The 18,386-nt window shown below is 39.0% G+C and overlaps 1 protein-coding gene across 1 annotated transcript in view; it reads right to left on the bottom strand.

Annotated features, from left to right (window-relative positions):
• Positions 1-18,386, bottom strand: part of LOC125455527 (cation channel sperm-associated auxiliary subunit beta-like) — an 86,237-nt gene that overhangs the window by 49,963 nt on the left and 17,888 nt on the right. Inside the window, exons 4-7 of the mRNA XM_059649413.1 lie at positions 18,199-18,291; positions 15,641-15,756; positions 10,116-10,181; positions 4,402-4,468 (exon numbers count right to left, since the gene is read on the bottom strand). Coding sequence (XP_059505396.1) covers positions 4,402-4,468; positions 10,116-10,181; positions 15,641-15,756; positions 18,199-18,291 — 342 coding nt within the window. The remainder of the gene's footprint in view (positions 1-4,401; positions 4,469-10,115; positions 10,182-15,640; positions 15,757-18,198; positions 18,292-18,386) is intronic.

The raw sequence follows: 18,386 nt of genomic DNA, 5'->3' as shown, positions 1-18,386 counted from the left end.
GATGGTGGTCTTCTTGAGCTTCAGCTTGTAGGAGGGAGAGGTTGAAGATGTCAGTGAAAACTCCACCAGTTGGTCCACTCAGGATCTGAGAGCTGGGCCAGGGACACCCTCTGGGCCTGTCACTTTCCTTGGGTTGACTCCCAGGAAGTCCGATCTGATGTCTGAAGTGTTGACAGAGGGAACAGGTGTGTCCAGGACTGTGGGCTGACCAACATATATACTTGAACATAAGAAATAGGAGCAGGAGTAGACCATCTGGCCTGTCCAGCCTGTTAGACCAATCAGTGAAATTATGGCTGATCTTTTTGTAGACAGACTCAGCTCCACTCACCCGCCCGCTCACCATAACCCGTAATTCCTTTACTGTTCAAAAATCTATCTATCTTTGCCTTAAAAACATTCATTGAGGTAGCCTCAACTGCTTGACTGGTCAGGGAATTGTACAGATTAGCAATCTTTTGGATGTAGAAGTTCTTCTTCAACTCAGTCCTAAATATGGTCCCTCTTACGTTGAGGCTACGCCACCTCGTTCTAGTTTCACATGCCAGTGGAAACACCTCTTTGCTTCTATTTTATTTCCATTCATAATTTTGTATGTTTCTATAAAGATACCCCCTCATTCTTCCAAATTCCAGTGAGTATAGACCCAAGCTACTCAATCTCTCCTCCTAAACCAACTGTCTCAAATCTGGAATCAACCTAGTGAACCTCAAACTGCACACCCTCCAGTGCCAGTACATCCTTTCTTAAGTATGGAGACCAAAACTGTACACAGTTCACCAGATGTGGCCTCACCATCACCCAATACAGTTGCAGCATTACCTCCCCATTTTTAAACTCCATCCCTGTAGCAATGAAAGACAATATTCCATTTAATTTCTTAATTATCTGCTGCACCTGCAAACCAACTTTTTGGAATTCATGCACAAGGACACCCAGGTCCCTCTGCATAGCAGCATGCTGCAATTTTTCACCATTTTAAATAATAGTCCATTTTTCTATTATTCCTACTAAAATGGAGGACCCTTATCATAGAAGAATCCCCACAGTGTAGAAGCAGCCCATTTGGCCCACTGACCATCCAAAGAGCAACCCACCTGGATTCACCCCATCCCTGTAATCTTGCTCTTTCCGTAGTTTACTCAACTAGCCTGCACATGGAGGAGGTGATGGCCTAGTGTGATTAGATAACATTCAGCAGACTCAGGTTCGAATCACACCATGGCAGCTGGTGGAATTTGAATTCAATAAATATCTGGAATTCTGGCCATAAATCCATTGTCGAATGTTAGAAAAACCCATCTGGTTCACTAGTGTCCTTTGGGGAAGGAAACTGCCATCCTTACCTGGTCTGGCCTATATGTGGCTCTGTGGTTGATTCAATTAGGGATGGGTAATAACTGCTAGCCAGCAACGCCCTCATCCTGTGAATGAATAAACAGGAAAAAAAATCCATGCAAATTATAAACAATTGCGGTCCCAACACTGCTAGCCACTGATTGCCATTCAGAAAAATACCCATTTATCCCTAATCTTTGCTTTCTGTTAGTTAACCAATCATCTATCCATGCTAATACATTATCCATAACACTGTGCACCTTTACCTTATACAGCAGGCTTTCATGTGGCACCTTGTTGAATGTCTTCTGAAAATCCACTTATACCACATCCACTGGTTGAGACATCATGCAATCATAATGTCCTCAAAGAATTCCAGTAAATTAGTTAAATATGATCTGCCTTTATTGAACCCATGCTGCATCTACCCAATGGGACAATTTCTATCCAAATGTCTCGCTATTTCTTCCTTGATGATAACTTCAAGTATTTCCCTCACGACAGAAGTTAAGCTAATGGGTCTATAGTTGCCCACCTTTTGTCTACCTCCATTTTTAAGGTTGGAAGAGTTCCTGCCATGAATGAACCAGATGAATTTTTATGACAATTAACAGTGGTTATACAGTCATAATTGGGCTAGCTTTTATTCCAAATTTTATTGATTTCAAGTTTCACCAACTGCCATTGTAAGATCCAATCCCACGTCCTCAAACATTGATCTGGGGATCTGCATTACTAACTGAGTGACATTACTCTGCACTATCACCTCCCCTCAAGGAGTTGAGGAAAGCACTAATGAAAATGACACAGCCTCCCCTCACAAAGTGCAATCATCATTATCAGTGTCTTGTGCCCACAGACTGCGCAAATAGAGGTTCTTTCTTCAAACCTGCAAGCAGGTTGCCTTAGTTTCCTAGTCAGAAAACTAGCCACTTTTCTCACTTGCCATGTATGAAGGTAATTAGGCCACACAAGTTAGGCGAGTTGAGGCCCTCAAGGGTCTGTTAATTTATCACTTTAGGGCCATAATCATTGGTCGCATCAAGATGGTCCCCAATAGACCTCTGGCCCAGCACTCATTGCTAAGACAGTGAGAAGTCGACGAGTATCTCCCTCCAGGGCAAACTGCCCAATCATTTACTCATTTAGCAATTTCCTTTACATCACTAGGAAGGGGAAAATTGCGCCCTTTGTGTTTGGGTGATGTGTCTATCATAGCTGAATAGCTGAACATATTTGCAAGTTGTAAGATATGAGTACGACTTGCAGCAGCAAAAAACACGTGGAGAAGATGTGCTGTTTGCTAAAGATTGTTGATGTGCATATGATGGATGTCAAAACTCAAAGAGCTGAGTGTTAAAAGAATAATTCCAGAACCAGTCTTCATTCAGTTACAAACTTCTATTTTTGGAGATACCTGCTGCATACTACAAATCTCATCTTAAATACAATTAACACTAAATGGTATGCATATACAGGCTTTATCGTACTTAAACATGTAAGATTTTGAGGGGGCTTGACAGGATAGCTGCTGAGAGGATGTTTCCCCTCATATGGGAATCTTGATCAAGGGAAAAGAGATGAAAAGGAAGGGTCATTAGTCGTTGAAATTTGTTTCCAAAGAGATTGGAAGAGACTGAATCATTAAATAAATTCAAAGTTGAGTTAGACAGATTCTAGAGATACAAGGAATCAAGGTTTATGGGGCAGACAGGAAAGTAGAAATAAGGCCACAAGAAGATCAACAAAGAAGGGTGGCTAGGTGGTGAGGGTGATGCCTATTGGATCTTACGAAGTGTCCTGCCTTCAAACAAACCAATAGGAATGTAAGATACAGGCTAAAAGGTTCAGAGGGGAGTGAGGAGAAAATTAGGCTCTTATGAACTTCATTGAGACCGGCAACATTTAAAAATTTTATTCCCATTTACTAATGTATGAAGACATAAAATAATACATAAAAATCAAAGAATACAAATACCAATATCTCCACTCTACCTGAAATAGTCAGTTATGTTTTGAAAACCACAATGAACACAGTTACTTATACTGCAAACTAAATGTAACTTTCCACCTATGCATCTTCAGAAGTACAATGGCTTGCTCAAGAGTTGGTGCTATATTATCTATCAAGAAACAGCAACCTGAAATTATGAAGTTTATTAGAAGGAAAATGATCAAAGTATGCTTGTGTTTGAGTGTGTGGATGGAAATTGAATTGTAATGTCTGTGGAATGGCCCATCATCCACCAATGTTTCCATTTTAAATTTCTTATTCACGTATTTCAATTCCTTAAAACGAATTCTTTTGACAAACATTCAGTTACTTCTCAGACCTCCTCCTTTAACTCAATATCAATTTTTGCCTGACTACACACCTGTGTAGTGTCTTGAGATATTTTACTTAGTTAAACACACTCTACTGATTGAAAGGGCTTGTTTATTCACTCACAAATTATGGGCTTTGCTGACTGGGCCAGCATTTATTACCCTCCCTAGATGCCCTTAAAAAGATGCTGGTGAGCTACCTTCTTGAACCACTGCAGTCCATGAGATGTAGAAGGGGCCACAATGCATTTGGAGAGGGAGTTCCAAGATTTTGATCCAATGACACTGAAAGAAAAGGACAATACATTTCTAAGTCAGGAAAGTGAGTGGCTTGAAGGGGAACTAGCAAATGGTGGCATTGCCATGTGTCTGCTGCCCTTTGAGTGGCTTGGAGGGGAACTAGCAAATTCCCATGTGTCTGCTGCCCTTGTTCTTCAAAATGGAAGCAGTCACAGGTTTGGAAAATGCTGTCTAAGACGATCTGATGAATTTCTGCAGTGCATCTTGTAAACAGGGCACACTGCTGCTACTTAGCATTGGTGGTGAAGGAATGGGTGTTTGAAGTCATCCATTGTTTTGGTGCTGTAACAAAGTGTATCAAAAGGGAATACAAATTAATTATACATTTTGTGATATAATTCACTATTGAATTTCAAAGAATAATTTTTGGAAAGCTGTAATATTTTCATGAATCACAAAATCCCACCATTCTAAAATTAAAACAATTAAAGGGATTACCTGGATTATCTGTATTCTCTGTGAAGCAATAGTGAGTAAACCATAAACGTACACGTTCACTACCAGACTGTTGAAAATTAAAAACATTGAACTTTTTTTACACTGCAGTATAACTAAGTCCAGATCAGAATAGTACAATAAATTTATACAAATTTCATTCATTTATCTTCATACATGGTGACAAATGGACTCGAAAGTATGTAATTAAAGCAACATGCATCATTAATTAAATTATATGAATGGAAAGATCATGATACATTTTACAAAGGACTTCAGAAAGGCTTCATCTCTCATACTACTCTATTTCAAAGTACTGTCTGATTATTATTTTTAAATTTGGTGCCATTCCAATTATCTGAAGACTTGTCTTTGTGTTCATTAAATTTGTCCAAAGCGAATCACCCCAACACAACCCCAGCATGCTGTGCTTCCCACTTGTAATATGATGAGCATTTGGTATCATTTTGTTCTCATTTATATGTACTTGGCAGACTTACTTGTTTGCTGCTGTTGGTGTTCTCATTGTGGGGAATCCAAATCTATGTTACTCCTTGCACCTCAAAATGCATTGTTCTTCTTTTGAACCAGGGATAATGTTACACATCTTTTGCTGCAACACCAAATGCAATCCAGCTCACATATGCACATCACATTCCAAGGAAGTGAAATTGAGTAAGAACCAAAAAGTAAAAGGGGATCACAATCCTTCATTTCCTTTACAATTGCAAAGTTCTTGCTGTTAGGTAGTTTACATGATTGTTATCTGCAGTCATTAGTATGCATACTGTTGAATTGTAACACACCTGAGCAGAGCACAGAACATGAAGGATCACTAAACTCAAAACATAACTCTGTTTTTCTCCCTATAGATGCTGTCCGATATGCTGAACTCTCCAGTACTTCCTGCTTTTGATTTTCTGTTCTTTGTTTTTATATCAGTCTGCTAAATATTTCTTCTTCAAAATGGTGAGTGACTTTGCAATTTTGGTGAGTTTGCCTTCCATATTACCAACGATTGGCAGAATGGCATCAGATTGCTGATCAAACACACCATATTTTACATAAATATGAGGAATGAGAGCAAAGTGTTTAATTTGCAATAACAAAAGCCAGTCCATTGTAAAAGTGGGTTAGGTCTGGGAGAAAAATAAATAAGACACAACAGAAGAAAAACTGTTCTAAAATTTTCTGACTTCACTGGGCACTGAGATTGAGGACTTGCAAAGGAAGAGACTAGTCATCTGTCCAAAGGGAATAAGGAATACTGTCCAGACAAACTGTCGGTAATGCAATCATATCATTGTGGTCATCAACGCCAAGGCATAAGTAGCATTGTCATATGAAGTTCAATTTCCTCACATAAGTGGTCCAGTTCAATCAGTGGATCTCCTTGTGGCACCAACTGCACCACTAATTTCATACACTCTGCATACTGCACCCCCATCATTCACCTACCAACAATTACTATCCGTCACAGGTGTGTTAGATTTTATTGGGAGAGGGATTGAGTTCCGGAGCCATGATGTCATGCTGCAACTGTACTAAATGCTCATGCAGTCTCACATGGAATGTTGTGTACAGTTCTGGTTGCCCCATTATAGGAAGGATGTGGAAGCATTGGAAAAGGTGCAGAGGAGATTAACCAGGATGTTGCCTGGTCTGGAGTGAAGGTCTTATGAGGAAGGGCTGAGGGATTTCGGTCTGTTCTCATTGGAGAGAAGAAGGCTTAAGAGGGGATTTAATAGAGACATTCAAGATGATCAGAGGACTAGATAGGGTGCACAGTGACAGTCTTTTTCCTAGGATGATGACGTCGGCTTGTATGAGGGGGCATAGCTGCAAATTGAGGGGTAATAAATTTAAGACAGATGTCAGAGGCAGGTTCCTTACTCAGAGAGTGGTAAGGTGTGGAATGCCCTGCCTACCAATGTAGTTAACTCAGCCACATTACGGCATTTAAACAGTCCTTGGATAAGCATATGGATGATGATGAGATAGTGTAGGGGGATGGGCTTAGATTAGTTCACAGGTCTGCGCAACACTGAGGGCCGAAAGGCCTGTTCTGCGCTGTATTGTTCTATGTTCTACAACACTATTTATTATATAGATAGTAGTGGGAGTACAGGGACATTTGCACTTGGTGAGACACAGGGCGAGTAAATGCATTGCAGTCAGCATGGTGGAAAATACTGCACGGGAGTCATATTGCCATGTAAGACAAAAATTTCATTGCCAAGAATTCAGGTGCTGAATATGATGCAGCAGCACAAGAAGTTTGATGGAATATATAACACAAATGGAGTGATGGAGTATGACAACTACATGTTCAAACTTTGCATGTATTCTGTTGTTTGCAGGATCAGCACATGATGAGTTAACACAATTTTCTGCTGAACACAGATGCATTGCAAAGCCTAGATCATGTGACAATTTTTCATCCGTGTCTTGAAGAACCTAAACGGACTTGTCGCCATATAACGGAATGATTAGGAGAGATTAGGTTCATCTTTCCTGCTTCTATGTTTGTACAATGATTAATCTATTGATGTATTGTGGTTTAGTGATAAATATACATGAAAGGGAAGGTAAAATTGCTAACAGTATTGTGACTAAACCATCATGTATTGCAGTCATACTGGATCATGAACTGTGATATGCCTGAGTTCTCATGAGTTTAATATCATCTCCAATACATATTGGATGATGTGCTGTGATACACTTAAAAACTAATTTGGGATTTTGAAATTCAAGAACAATGAATATCAGATTCAATACCCTTATACCTGATGTCCATCGTCTCTGGGATTTAAAGTATAAAATATATTAAAACATGAAAGTGGTTCCATATTGATAGGTAATATGGAATTCTTAGGCAATTAGCAAGTATGCCATCAGTTTTCAGTCGATGACAAAGCACATGAAGGTGAATGGCATCAATTTGACACAAGTCTGTTTGCAAACCTTAGGGACCACCCTGCCCAGCCTGAAAATGTTTGGTCAATTCTATTCAAGTTCATATGACTCTCTGCAAAACTCAGCTTGCAGCTACAAAGGCCCAGGCTGGTTCATCACAGCTGAATTCAAAGGGCTTGCAGGGTGTTACAAACGTTTATTCTCCAAACGTCTATCACTCCCTTGATGTCACATCCTGCTCCTGTTCATGACTGTGCATCTAGATGAAGTCTCTGATTATTATCGCCACTGGGTCCTCACCAGCCTGGGGTTGAGCAGTCCTCCAAATTCCAGCAGCCTGGGGATTTTCTTCCTCCTGCAGAGTTCTTGCAGTGAGCCATTCACCAGACAATCTATGAGACAGATACCTCAGCACGAGTGTAAAGTCCTTAGCAGTCTTTCAATGTTAGTTGCCAGCACAAACTGCAACGCAGGCCTATGCTTCCTAAACAACATGCAAGTGGATCGGAGGGGTGTCATGATAATAGATGGGGTGGTAATTGTTAGATGCCAATGTAAGTGGATGAGGGGTACACGTGCTCAATGGACATGAATCAAACCCTGAGTACCGTTTTGTTGCTGAGAAATGTGGAGGTTTCTTGCAGCTAGTGACAAACTGGAAGTTGCAGCTAACTGCTCTGACTTCCATGTCAAGTCTTTCTTTTTAACACAGCTTGTTCAATGTGTTAGTTAAGACAGGGAATTGAAAATTAATAAGGTGAGTTGCAGAGTTAATACGGCATTTAGCAAGCCACAAACTACCTTAATCGACAACCCCATGTTACGTGGTGAGAAACTCACCACTCTGCTCCACAAATGCATACAAGATCCAGATGGACCTTGCTGGACTTCTGGGCCACTTCTGTGACAAATTCTACCATAGACTATGCTGCTCAGTCACATAAAGATTCTGCTTTTATCATGGCATCTGCTGTTGTGGAATGAAGTCTACTAATCTCCATCAAAAGGGAAAAAAATAAACAGCAAGGTAGATTTTCCCCTGGAATCAAATAAATCAAGGCGCATCTTCTCCCAAAGTTTAGCTGGAAGGGTTAATGGCAGCAAAGGTTCAGCCGGTACTGTACTATCCATGGCATAGTCATATGATTCTGCAATGAAATTTTCTATGGTTGTCTCCAGGCTATCATACCAAAAATTGTGCTTTTACTCCGCAATTTGTGATGTCCAAATGACTGCCATTGAATCTCTGGAGGATCTTGTCTCTCATAAGTCTTAGGATCACCACTCACAGCAAACTAAAATGTTATCCATTAGTGTTAAGTGTTTGCATTAGTTGAAGCTTTGTCGTTTTGAACATATTCAAGCAAGCTGCTAACAGTATGTACTGACTTGTACAACATCTTCATTTGCGCTTCTCACTTTTAGCTAGTCATGTTCTGTGAAGCTGGTACAGTTTTGGCTAATGCAAAAAAATTAGCTTCATGTCTGAAATGCATGTGACATCTTGCTGTGCAGCTACGTCAACTGCAGTTCATGACAGAATGCCTGCAATTTTTTGCATCTTCCCTAATACATACGCTAATGTTGACTTGTATCTGATTAACCTCCGTCAAGGTTGCATCTTGGCAATTTCTCTAAAATTTAGATACAATCAAAGGTTTGTGGTCTGACTGGATCTTAAATTGCACCTTAGTAAGACAATCAGAATTTTTTTCTCATGTCCATAATACAACCAAAGCTTCCTTCCTTTGGGTTGAATATTATGATTTTATCTCTGTTAAAGATCTAGATATGAAGTAAATTGTTTTTCTTTTGACATCATCTCGAACTTGCAAGAGTATGGCTTCTGAGCTCTTTTGGACTGTACTGTGTTAGTACATCAGAAGAAATAAGGATTTCTTTAATCTTTGTGAATGCCTTCGCTTGTCTGATGAAGAGTTCTATTGGATTCAAAACATTAAACCTGTTTATTTCTCCAAAGAAGCTGCCGGACCTGCTGAGTTTCTCTAGCACTTCCTGGTTTTTATGTCCTTTAGAACTGGGACAACTTGGTCAATAGGTCAATATTCGTCAATATTTCCAACCCACTCTTACTAATGGACGCTCAAGTTCCTTACCCACAGTGCAATATGTGCTCTTACTAACCTCACTGTTTCTTCCAATTCGTGTTTAAAATGGAGGGATACTAATTCACCAGATTGGGTGTTGAGGGCAGCATTGCAGTGATGCAGCATAGGGGTTGTAGGTGGTAATCAGCAACTCATGTTTGAGTCAATGCTGTGAGAGGTACATGAGTTCCCATGTTAACATTGAGGACTCTCACTGTGTACCATCATGCTGCTACCTCTGTGTCCATCTTGCTAATGAAACAGGGCACACTTAGGGATGATGGTGCTGGTGCCTGGGGCATTGACTGTAAGGTGTAATTCTGTGGATTTATCAAGCCAGGCTGTTGCTGTGCTATTTTTTGGGATAGTGCTGTCAATTTTGGCACAATCTCCCAAACATTATGAGGAGGATTTTATAGGTTCTACAGGCTGGGTTTATATGCTATACTCTGCCACGATCCAGACATAATCACGGTAAAGTAATTCCAACTCTTTATTTATGCTACATATGTTACTATTGTATAATGTGGATTACTGTTGCTCTTATAGTCTCCATTTCAGACTCCCTCTCTGATTGTTCTACTAAACTCATACTTACGTTATTAATTACATCTCTTTGATTTACATTAACGCTCACTCTCCACACTGTACACAAGTAATAAGACATATTTTCAAATTCTAAAAACTACATACGGTTGAAGAACTTTGTCCTGGTGAAGGCAATAACTTGCTTCTATAGTATTCAATCTGACGTCCAGGCTAGGAGAAATGATTCAGAATTTTTAGATCTTACAGTTCCAAATTGCACATATACAATTAATTCTGGCAATCTCCATTTTAAATGTGAACACCAAAATGGATAATGTTCTAGGTGACACAAAGTTACGCCAAAATTGCAAGTAGATTTTGAAAATATAAATATATACAAAGAAATTATCAAAGATCTTAGGACTCACTAGATCTGCTGCTAAAATGTTCAGAACTGCAGAGAAATTGTGTGAACAGCCATTTTTTTAATGGATCCTGCGAATCTTCTCGTGAGCTTTTTGCATGAGCAAGGAGAACCCCCCAACAAAATCAAAATTTACAAGCATGAAACCAGTCAAATCCCAAGGTCACTTACAGAACAAATAGAATCGGAGGGAAAAGGCCTAGTAGTAGTGTAGAGGGGGTAGACTTAGGAGTTCAGAGAGGTACTTGGCTTAATGATGTAGAATAAGAAAGGTAAGAGAGTAAATGAAGAAAAGAGAGAAAGGGAAAATGTAAGAAGGATGGATAGAGAAAATTAAAAGGTGATGGTGAGAAGGGGATAATATGAATTAGGAGAATGAAAGAAGGGAGGAATTAAGAGACATGTAATGGTAAGGAGTGAGAGACCAATGGAAAACAGAAAGGAAGAAGGAAGTGAGTAAGAATTGACAGGAGGATTGGCAATGTGATTAGGATAGCAGAGAGGGACAGAGTATTTTAAGAAGAAGGAATGGGGAACCAGAGAATTGGGAGAGTGCAAGGATGAAGGAAACTTTGCCATAGGGCAGTCTACTCCTAAACATTAGCTTTGTAAAACTAAAATAGTTTCAGAATTTTGCCTGTGTTCAGGATGGTTGTATTAGCCATTTTCTGCCTTAGCTGAAGAATAATCTGAAAGAGTACTATAAATGCTTTCCTCGAAAAAACTCAAGTGATAGTATGCATTTATGAGTACAGCATGAAAAAGAGGGTTTAATCCCTGTTGACAGCAATGTGCACAGGATTTTGTTCCAATTAGAAATGATTGGATGAAAAAAATCTGCATTCCACTGTTTTAACTCATTTTTATGCATTATAAATGCATAACCATTAATACTATTCTGCGGTTTTCCTTTTTAATCATTTACTCATTTCTCTCCACTCTTCCATTGCTCCCAGTACACTATATTATATATTTATTGGAAGCTATCTTTCTCGGCAGCATGTGCCTATCCTAGAAAAACTTCTGGGAACTCACTGATGATCAACATCTGCATAGTCCCTTTTCTCATCCTTGTAATACCTGTTATGCATCTTTATGAATGGGAATAGGAACACAGAACATAAGGACGGCACAGAACAGGTCCTTTGCCCACAATGTTGTGCCAAACTTTTACCCTAAACCTGAGGTCAATCTAACCTCCACCCCTACCTTATACTATCATCCATATGCATATCTAATAGCCGCTTAAATGCCCCTAATGAGGCTGACTCTACTACCCTCTCTGGCAATGCATGCCACGCCTCTATCAATCTCTGAGTAAAGAACCTACCTCTGAAGGAAAGAACCTACCTCCATTCACTTTAAAACTATGCCCCCTCGTAACAACTACCTCCACTCTAGGAAAAAGTCTCTGGCTGTCCTTTCTATCTATACCTCTGATCATTTTGAAGATTTGGATTAAGAAGATTTGATTCCACTAATGCAATTTTGTAAACTGTTTGATTTCATAGGAGAAAACTGCTCAGCTGGCAAATGGGAGGATTTATGTTTTTTGCGTATTCAATTGCATACATTCAGAAAGGGGCAAGGAGCAAATTATTAGAGATAGAAGCAGGAAATTAAAAACAGAGAAGATCATTCTGCCCCTTGAGCCCATTTAGCTACTCTGTGAATTTATTTTGTCACCCACCTCCTGCTCCTTAATCCTTTTCTTATTAAAGAGCTGATGATCTGATTCCTTTTCTTGCTCCCATGTTAACTGAGGTTATTAATAGTTCTTTCCCTCAGGTACTGCCTTTCTTCAACAAAACAACTTTCAACAAAGGCAGCATGGTGGCTCAATGGTTAGCACTGCTGCCTCACAGCACCAGGGACCTGGGTTCAATTGCATCTTTGGGCGAGCTCCACCCAATGTATGGAGCTTGCACACTTTCCCCCTGTCCGCGTGGGTTTCCTCTGAGTGCTCTGGTTTCCTCTTGCAGTCCAAAGATGTGAACGTTAGGTAGATTGGCTATGCTATATTGCCCATTATGCCCACAGATGTGCAGGCAAGATAGATTATCCATGGAAAATATGAGATTATAGGTAGAGGCTTTCACATTGTAGGGATATGATCACACACTGCCCACTTAAAAAACTGCACCGTTTTGTCCATGCAAACATCAGCTTCATTTCCAATTTCCTTTTCCTACCAAAGGCCTTGATCACATTGTCACCTGGTAAATTCATGCCCTTCTTTCCCTGAACCTGAATCCCTCAAATCAGATTTCCAGCCAGCCACAATATCAAAACATTTCTTATCAAAGTTGCATCCTATGTGATTCTGCCACAGTTACACTGATGAAGCCATTTCTACTTTATTCCCACCTATCATGAATCCTCTGCTGCTGCTAAATTGTCAATTTGCATGTCCACCATCCATTACTGAATTTGTAAAGACTTGCTCAAATCCTTTGGTCCCCAGCTGAAAGTTTGATCCTAGGAAATTTTTCCCTGGCAAATTGCGAAGGTTATTCTAAACCATTTGCAAACTTATTGTCTAATGAGCTTCCAATCACCTATCTCTAGATATAGCAGTAAAAGCTGGTTTGAGCATCTCCCAGTTTTATCCAACATCCCAACTGCATCCAGTCTTCCGCAGCCCAACATCAGCATCAAATATGTAGACTTAAGTCCCACATAATTATTCACAAAAATTAAAGTCCATGTGGTTAAAGAGCAGTAATAGCATGGACAAAATAATTTCCAAGAGAAAGGAAGTTGGATTGTAGCAACTGGTTGTTTATGAAACTGGAGGAAATGTGCAGTTGAATCATTTAGGAGTCCAGATTTACTGTTCATTCTAATATATATATAAAATATATATAGATATATCAATTATTTTGACTTAGTCAAATACTAAAACCTGCAAATGTATAAGCAATGACACTGACAGACTGTGGAATGTGACTGTACGGTTTTTGATTACGTCAATTAATGAAATGGACATTTACAAAGAAAGGTAAATGATTATTCTGAAACAAAAAAAACCAAATTGCTGGGAAACTAAGCAGGTCTGGCCGCATGTGACGAAGTGTCCTTAGAGTCGAAACTTTAACTTTGCATTTCACCAGCAATTTTTGTGTTTGTTTCAAATCTTTAGCAGCCGCAGTTCTTTGTTTTATATTAAACAATTATTCTGGGTAGGAATAGAAACAAAGTGAGGCCTTCATACTATCTATATTGGATCCATATTGAGGAAAGGTAACCAATATCACAAAAGTCTAATGATGACTGAAAAGCAGACTGACTCTTTTCACGTTTCTATGCAAAGTGAAGTCAAATAACCATAGAAATCCATGGAGGATGCCAACTGGATCTGCTGAGATGTCCAGCTGAAGGACAATTTGAGCTTCCGAAAACATTATAAATCAGATATCTGCAAACTCATAATTAAAGACCCCTGCCACCCTGGTTATATTCTCTTCCACCATCTTTCATCAGTCAGAAGATAAAAAGTTTGAAAACATGTATCAACAGTTTGAAGAACAACTTCTTCCTCACTGTTATCAGACTTATAAACATATCCCTCATATTATAGCTGATCTTTCTCTGCATCTTCTCTGTAGCTTTAACACTATACTTTGCATTCTGTTCTATTACCCTGATGTATTTACATTAAGTTTGACTGGTTAGCAGGCAAAACAATACTTTTTACTGTATCTCAGAACATGTGACAATAATAAATCAAATCAAAATCAAAATTTTCTTTTCCAGTTCCTTCTGTGGCCTAGCCATTCTGAAAGAGAATTTTGAAGATTGCCAAAAAAAATCAGGTTTTTCATAAGGTAAGTAGCCTTAATGTAGTGAAGTGTAAGTATGCTGCTTCTGACTCCATAGAAAGACCGCATTTGATCCCTCACTTTCACCACTTTTGATCCCAGGCCTGAAGTCAACTTCCTACATTATCTCAGAGTCCGTCCTCCCTGGACTGATCTATCCCCTCCCTAACTCCCCACCTACATTCACCTTTACTGGCTCCACCCCTGCCTCTTTGACCTGTCTGTCTCCTCTCCACCTATCTTCTCCCTTATCCATCTTCTATCCGCCTCCCCCTCTATTTCAGAATCCCCCTCCCCTCCTCTATTTCTGAAGAAGGGTCTCATCCCGAAACGTCAGCTTTCCTGCTACGCTGATGCTGCTTGGCCTGCTGTGCTTATCCATCTCTACACCTTGTTATCTCTTTCAATATTATCTCTTTCTGTAAGACAATACTGTTACCTGCACATTGAGATTCCAGTCTAGATTACCTCAAGCTGTGGATGTTTGCACATTCATTGTCCCTGATACTGCTTGTTCTTTACCTCTAAGTAAGGCACTTCAACTCCTTATGTAGTTATAACAGTCCTTTATTTGCATCTCTTCATAGCAGATTATCGAAAATTCTCTCTCATATAATGTCTAAGATCTCTTTCACATACCCATTATAGGCTGATGTTTTCTCTCTTACTGAAGTTGGAGTCTTGTAATCAGTTATCATTTACATGAATCTCATTTTACCATACTAACAATCTCACAGTTAGTCCAAATTGGTCGAAAGGAAACCTACAGTGTGTCTCAGGCTGCATAGCTCACCAGAATTATTCTGATGAGAAAATGAATGAGGTAGTGAATTGTGAATTAGTTGAGAGTCTATAACATAGAGTGTAACCACAATTTTAGAACAAAAAACAAATTTCTTCCAAATTCTTACTTTTATCATTCGCATGTGCAGTCACTTTAGTGCACTTTACTGTACACATAATTTTCCCTAAACCTTGTAATAAATGCAATGATTCATATGTGTTTTGATGGATTTTAATCAAGTTTTTTTAAAATATCAACGCAAAGGCAGGAGGGGCCTATTTACTTTAGTTAACTATTTTCAATTCAGACTTAAATATACTTACATACACCTTAGAGTTTCAGTTAATGATTGCAGTGATTAAAAAGGCAAAAGCCAAAAAATATCCAGCTGTTTTTGACTTAACTTTCTTTGGTTGCAGTAAAAGTATTGGTGGAGTAGCACAAAAGTCCCTAGAAATTAAGGTACACCTAACAGCAATCTAAATCTTTAATGACATAATTTCACGCAACTTTCAATGTAAAACAAAACCAAAGCCACAGATAGAACATTTCAACTGCATCGCTCTGGAAATTTTCGGTCAAAGCCACATCTCCTAGATTTGTATAAATGGACAATACTTGCACTTCTACTCTTGTTACATTTCACTTGGCTATCACATACCTTTGGGTTCTCTCCTACATCGAGCAAATTGTGGCTTACAAAAAGGCCATGCGTTGTCAAAAGTATCACATGTCGATTAGTCAGTACAATATTCCTCAGAGCAATATTTTCACAGTCTAAAGATTCAATATAACAAATTACATGACTAATTGAACAAACATATTTCCCTGAAATATTTTGTTCCCCCCAAAAAAATGAAATTACGTAAATTTGAGGAAAAGCATGAGTGCATAAATAATTGGAAGAGCGTAAGAATATCAGTATAAACATTCAAAATAGTTTCACCTGAATTTACTACTGGCACTAATTGCTAAGCATAACACATAATAGAGAATGCATTTCTTCAATATTTACAACACTTACAATGTAGGTTTAATTTCAAGTCAGGAAACTCAAGTAGATATGTCTAATCATTGACTGTGTATGTCTAATCATTGACTGTGCATGTTTAAATCATTTCCCCTGAAATTCAATTAACATTTTATCCCTTGCAATTTTTCATGCATCATCTACAAACTAACATTTGCAGGCGGTTGTGTTGTGCATCCAAAATTCCTATTTTTACCCTAATGTACCACAACTTTAGCAGGAGGTATAGCAATCCAGATCTCAGTTTGAGATCTTACCTCCAAATTTGACTCACTGGTTACAGGTTCATGTAAAGTTGTTCATCACTTTTGTTTCTGTGACAGCTTCATTTCATTTTGTTTAATGACTCATCCCACTGAAAAAAATTTAAGGCTTTAGATCACAAAACCTCATCATCTAAAACTAGTTTTATTTCAAATTCCCCAAACACCATTCCACCCTTTTAGGCAATTATCTTAAATTCAGAAGTATGTCCTCTCTGAAACTCCTCTGCCAGTGGAAACAACTTTGCTTTATTTGCTCTATCAAAATCCATCCTATTGGCGAATACATCTATTAATTCTTCCCTGACCTTCTCTGCTCTAAGGGAGAAGGAAGTCAAGTTCTCTAGTTTCTCCACAGAGCTGAAGCAACCCGTGTCTGTTGTCATTCCAGTAAATATTCTCCCAACAGGGAGTTGATACAGGGATTTGAAATTCTTCCCAACATCTGATGCTCAGAACTGAAAACAAACCTCCAGCCAAACTAGTAATTTATAAGAGGTAAACCCATCTCCAAGCTAAAGTACTTTAGGGTAGTAGAATTCAATTGCCCAAATTTTCTGGCAGATGCAACAGTTTGAAGTGTACCCATGCAAATCAAGATGAATAAGAGACAAAATTCATCTAGCCACCTCAGCATCTGCATGATGTGAGGATAGGAACCGACATTTCTAGTGCTAGTCCCCTCTCATAATGCTGCCAGTGTGATCTGTGAACGGTGAGCTGAACGTTGTAGGAGCTTTTATTGTTTCAAGATCCCAAACCACATTCTATGGCAATCAAGCAGCTCTTAAATTGCTGTTAATGCTTTCACCCCCTAAAGGAATGAAATCCCACTTCCAGAAGCAGCTAGCCAATTAGCCTACTGCTAATCCTGCACCCAGGCTGGAGAAGCCAAATAAAGGCGCCCTCAGAACAATCTTGGAGCTGCTGGTGCCACTCAACCAAACCTTGCTGAAGTGTATCAGAGTTAATAACAAAGTGTGGAGCTGGATGAACACAGCAGGCCCAGCAGCATCTTAGGACCACAAAAGCTGACGTCAGCTTTTGTGCTCCTAAGATGCTGCTGGGCTTGCTGTGTTCATCCAGCTCCACACTTTGTTATCTTGCTGAAGTGTAGTTGGCTGTATTGCCACTGGAAGGATCATTGCTACTGACAGTCCTGCCCTGGGCCACAGGGTATATGTAGGAGGGAAAAGGAGTGACACTCATGCATCAGAAAATTCTTCTCAGAACAATTTATAGGTGCCCAGCCCCTCCATCTCCCTACTATTAAATCCCATCACATGCAATAGTCAAGCCAAGCCTGCATCTGGGAAGGAGACTGCCCGAAGGACTGGAGCCTGAGGACAGTAAATACAGCACTTGCCAGCAATGTCCACATTCCATAAATTAATTTTACAAAATATCATGCAAGCCTTATTGGTGCACACTTCATTTTAGACTTCTTTTCTGGTCTCTTATGAATTGCCCACCATCCTTTTCTGTCACAGCAGCAGCAGTAAAACATTCGACAATCTAGACCCTATATCCTTATCATTCCAATTTCGACCCTAATTCCCTCTGCTCTCAGCTTCTCAACTTGTACCTCTCCTGTTAAAAATGTTTCCAAAATATCTGTTATCTTGCTTATTTCTATTTACATTTTTCATCTTCATTTGAAAATTTGAGATATTTCTGTCCTCAACTAATACTTGTCGTTGCAGGTATTTCATTATTTCTTCTGTAGAATTTCTCTAAATGTTTTACCTAATATAGATTTTATAGATCTCATGTTTATAAATCTCATGGTTGCCAATTCTCAGGAACATTTCTACTCCAAATAAGCTCTGAAGAAACCTAAGAGGTGTTTGGCTTAATTTTACAAAATTATCATGGAAATTTCTATGTAAAAACTAGTATTTCAGTTAACAAATTAATACAAATTACCTCCATTGAGTATAGTGCAGAGTTTAGGTTTGACATCATACCACTTCTCATTATTTGAATTAAATGCACTCTTGGTTACCAATAAGTAAAGGCCTGAATAGGAACACAAATCAAGAAATACTGAAATGAATTTAGAATATTCTCTTTCTTAACAAAACATAAGCTGTTAATGTTTCACTTTTCTTCAT

This window comes from Stegostoma tigrinum, chromosome 10, assembly GCF_030684315.1.
Source record: "Stegostoma tigrinum isolate sSteTig4 chromosome 10, sSteTig4.hap1, whole genome shotgun sequence".
Taxonomy (NCBI): Eukaryota; Metazoa; Chordata; class Chondrichthyes; order Orectolobiformes; family Stegostomatidae; genus Stegostoma; species Stegostoma tigrinum.
The sequence above is the reverse complement of the archived record's forward strand: the minus strand, read 5'-3'. Positions and strand labels throughout refer to the sequence as shown.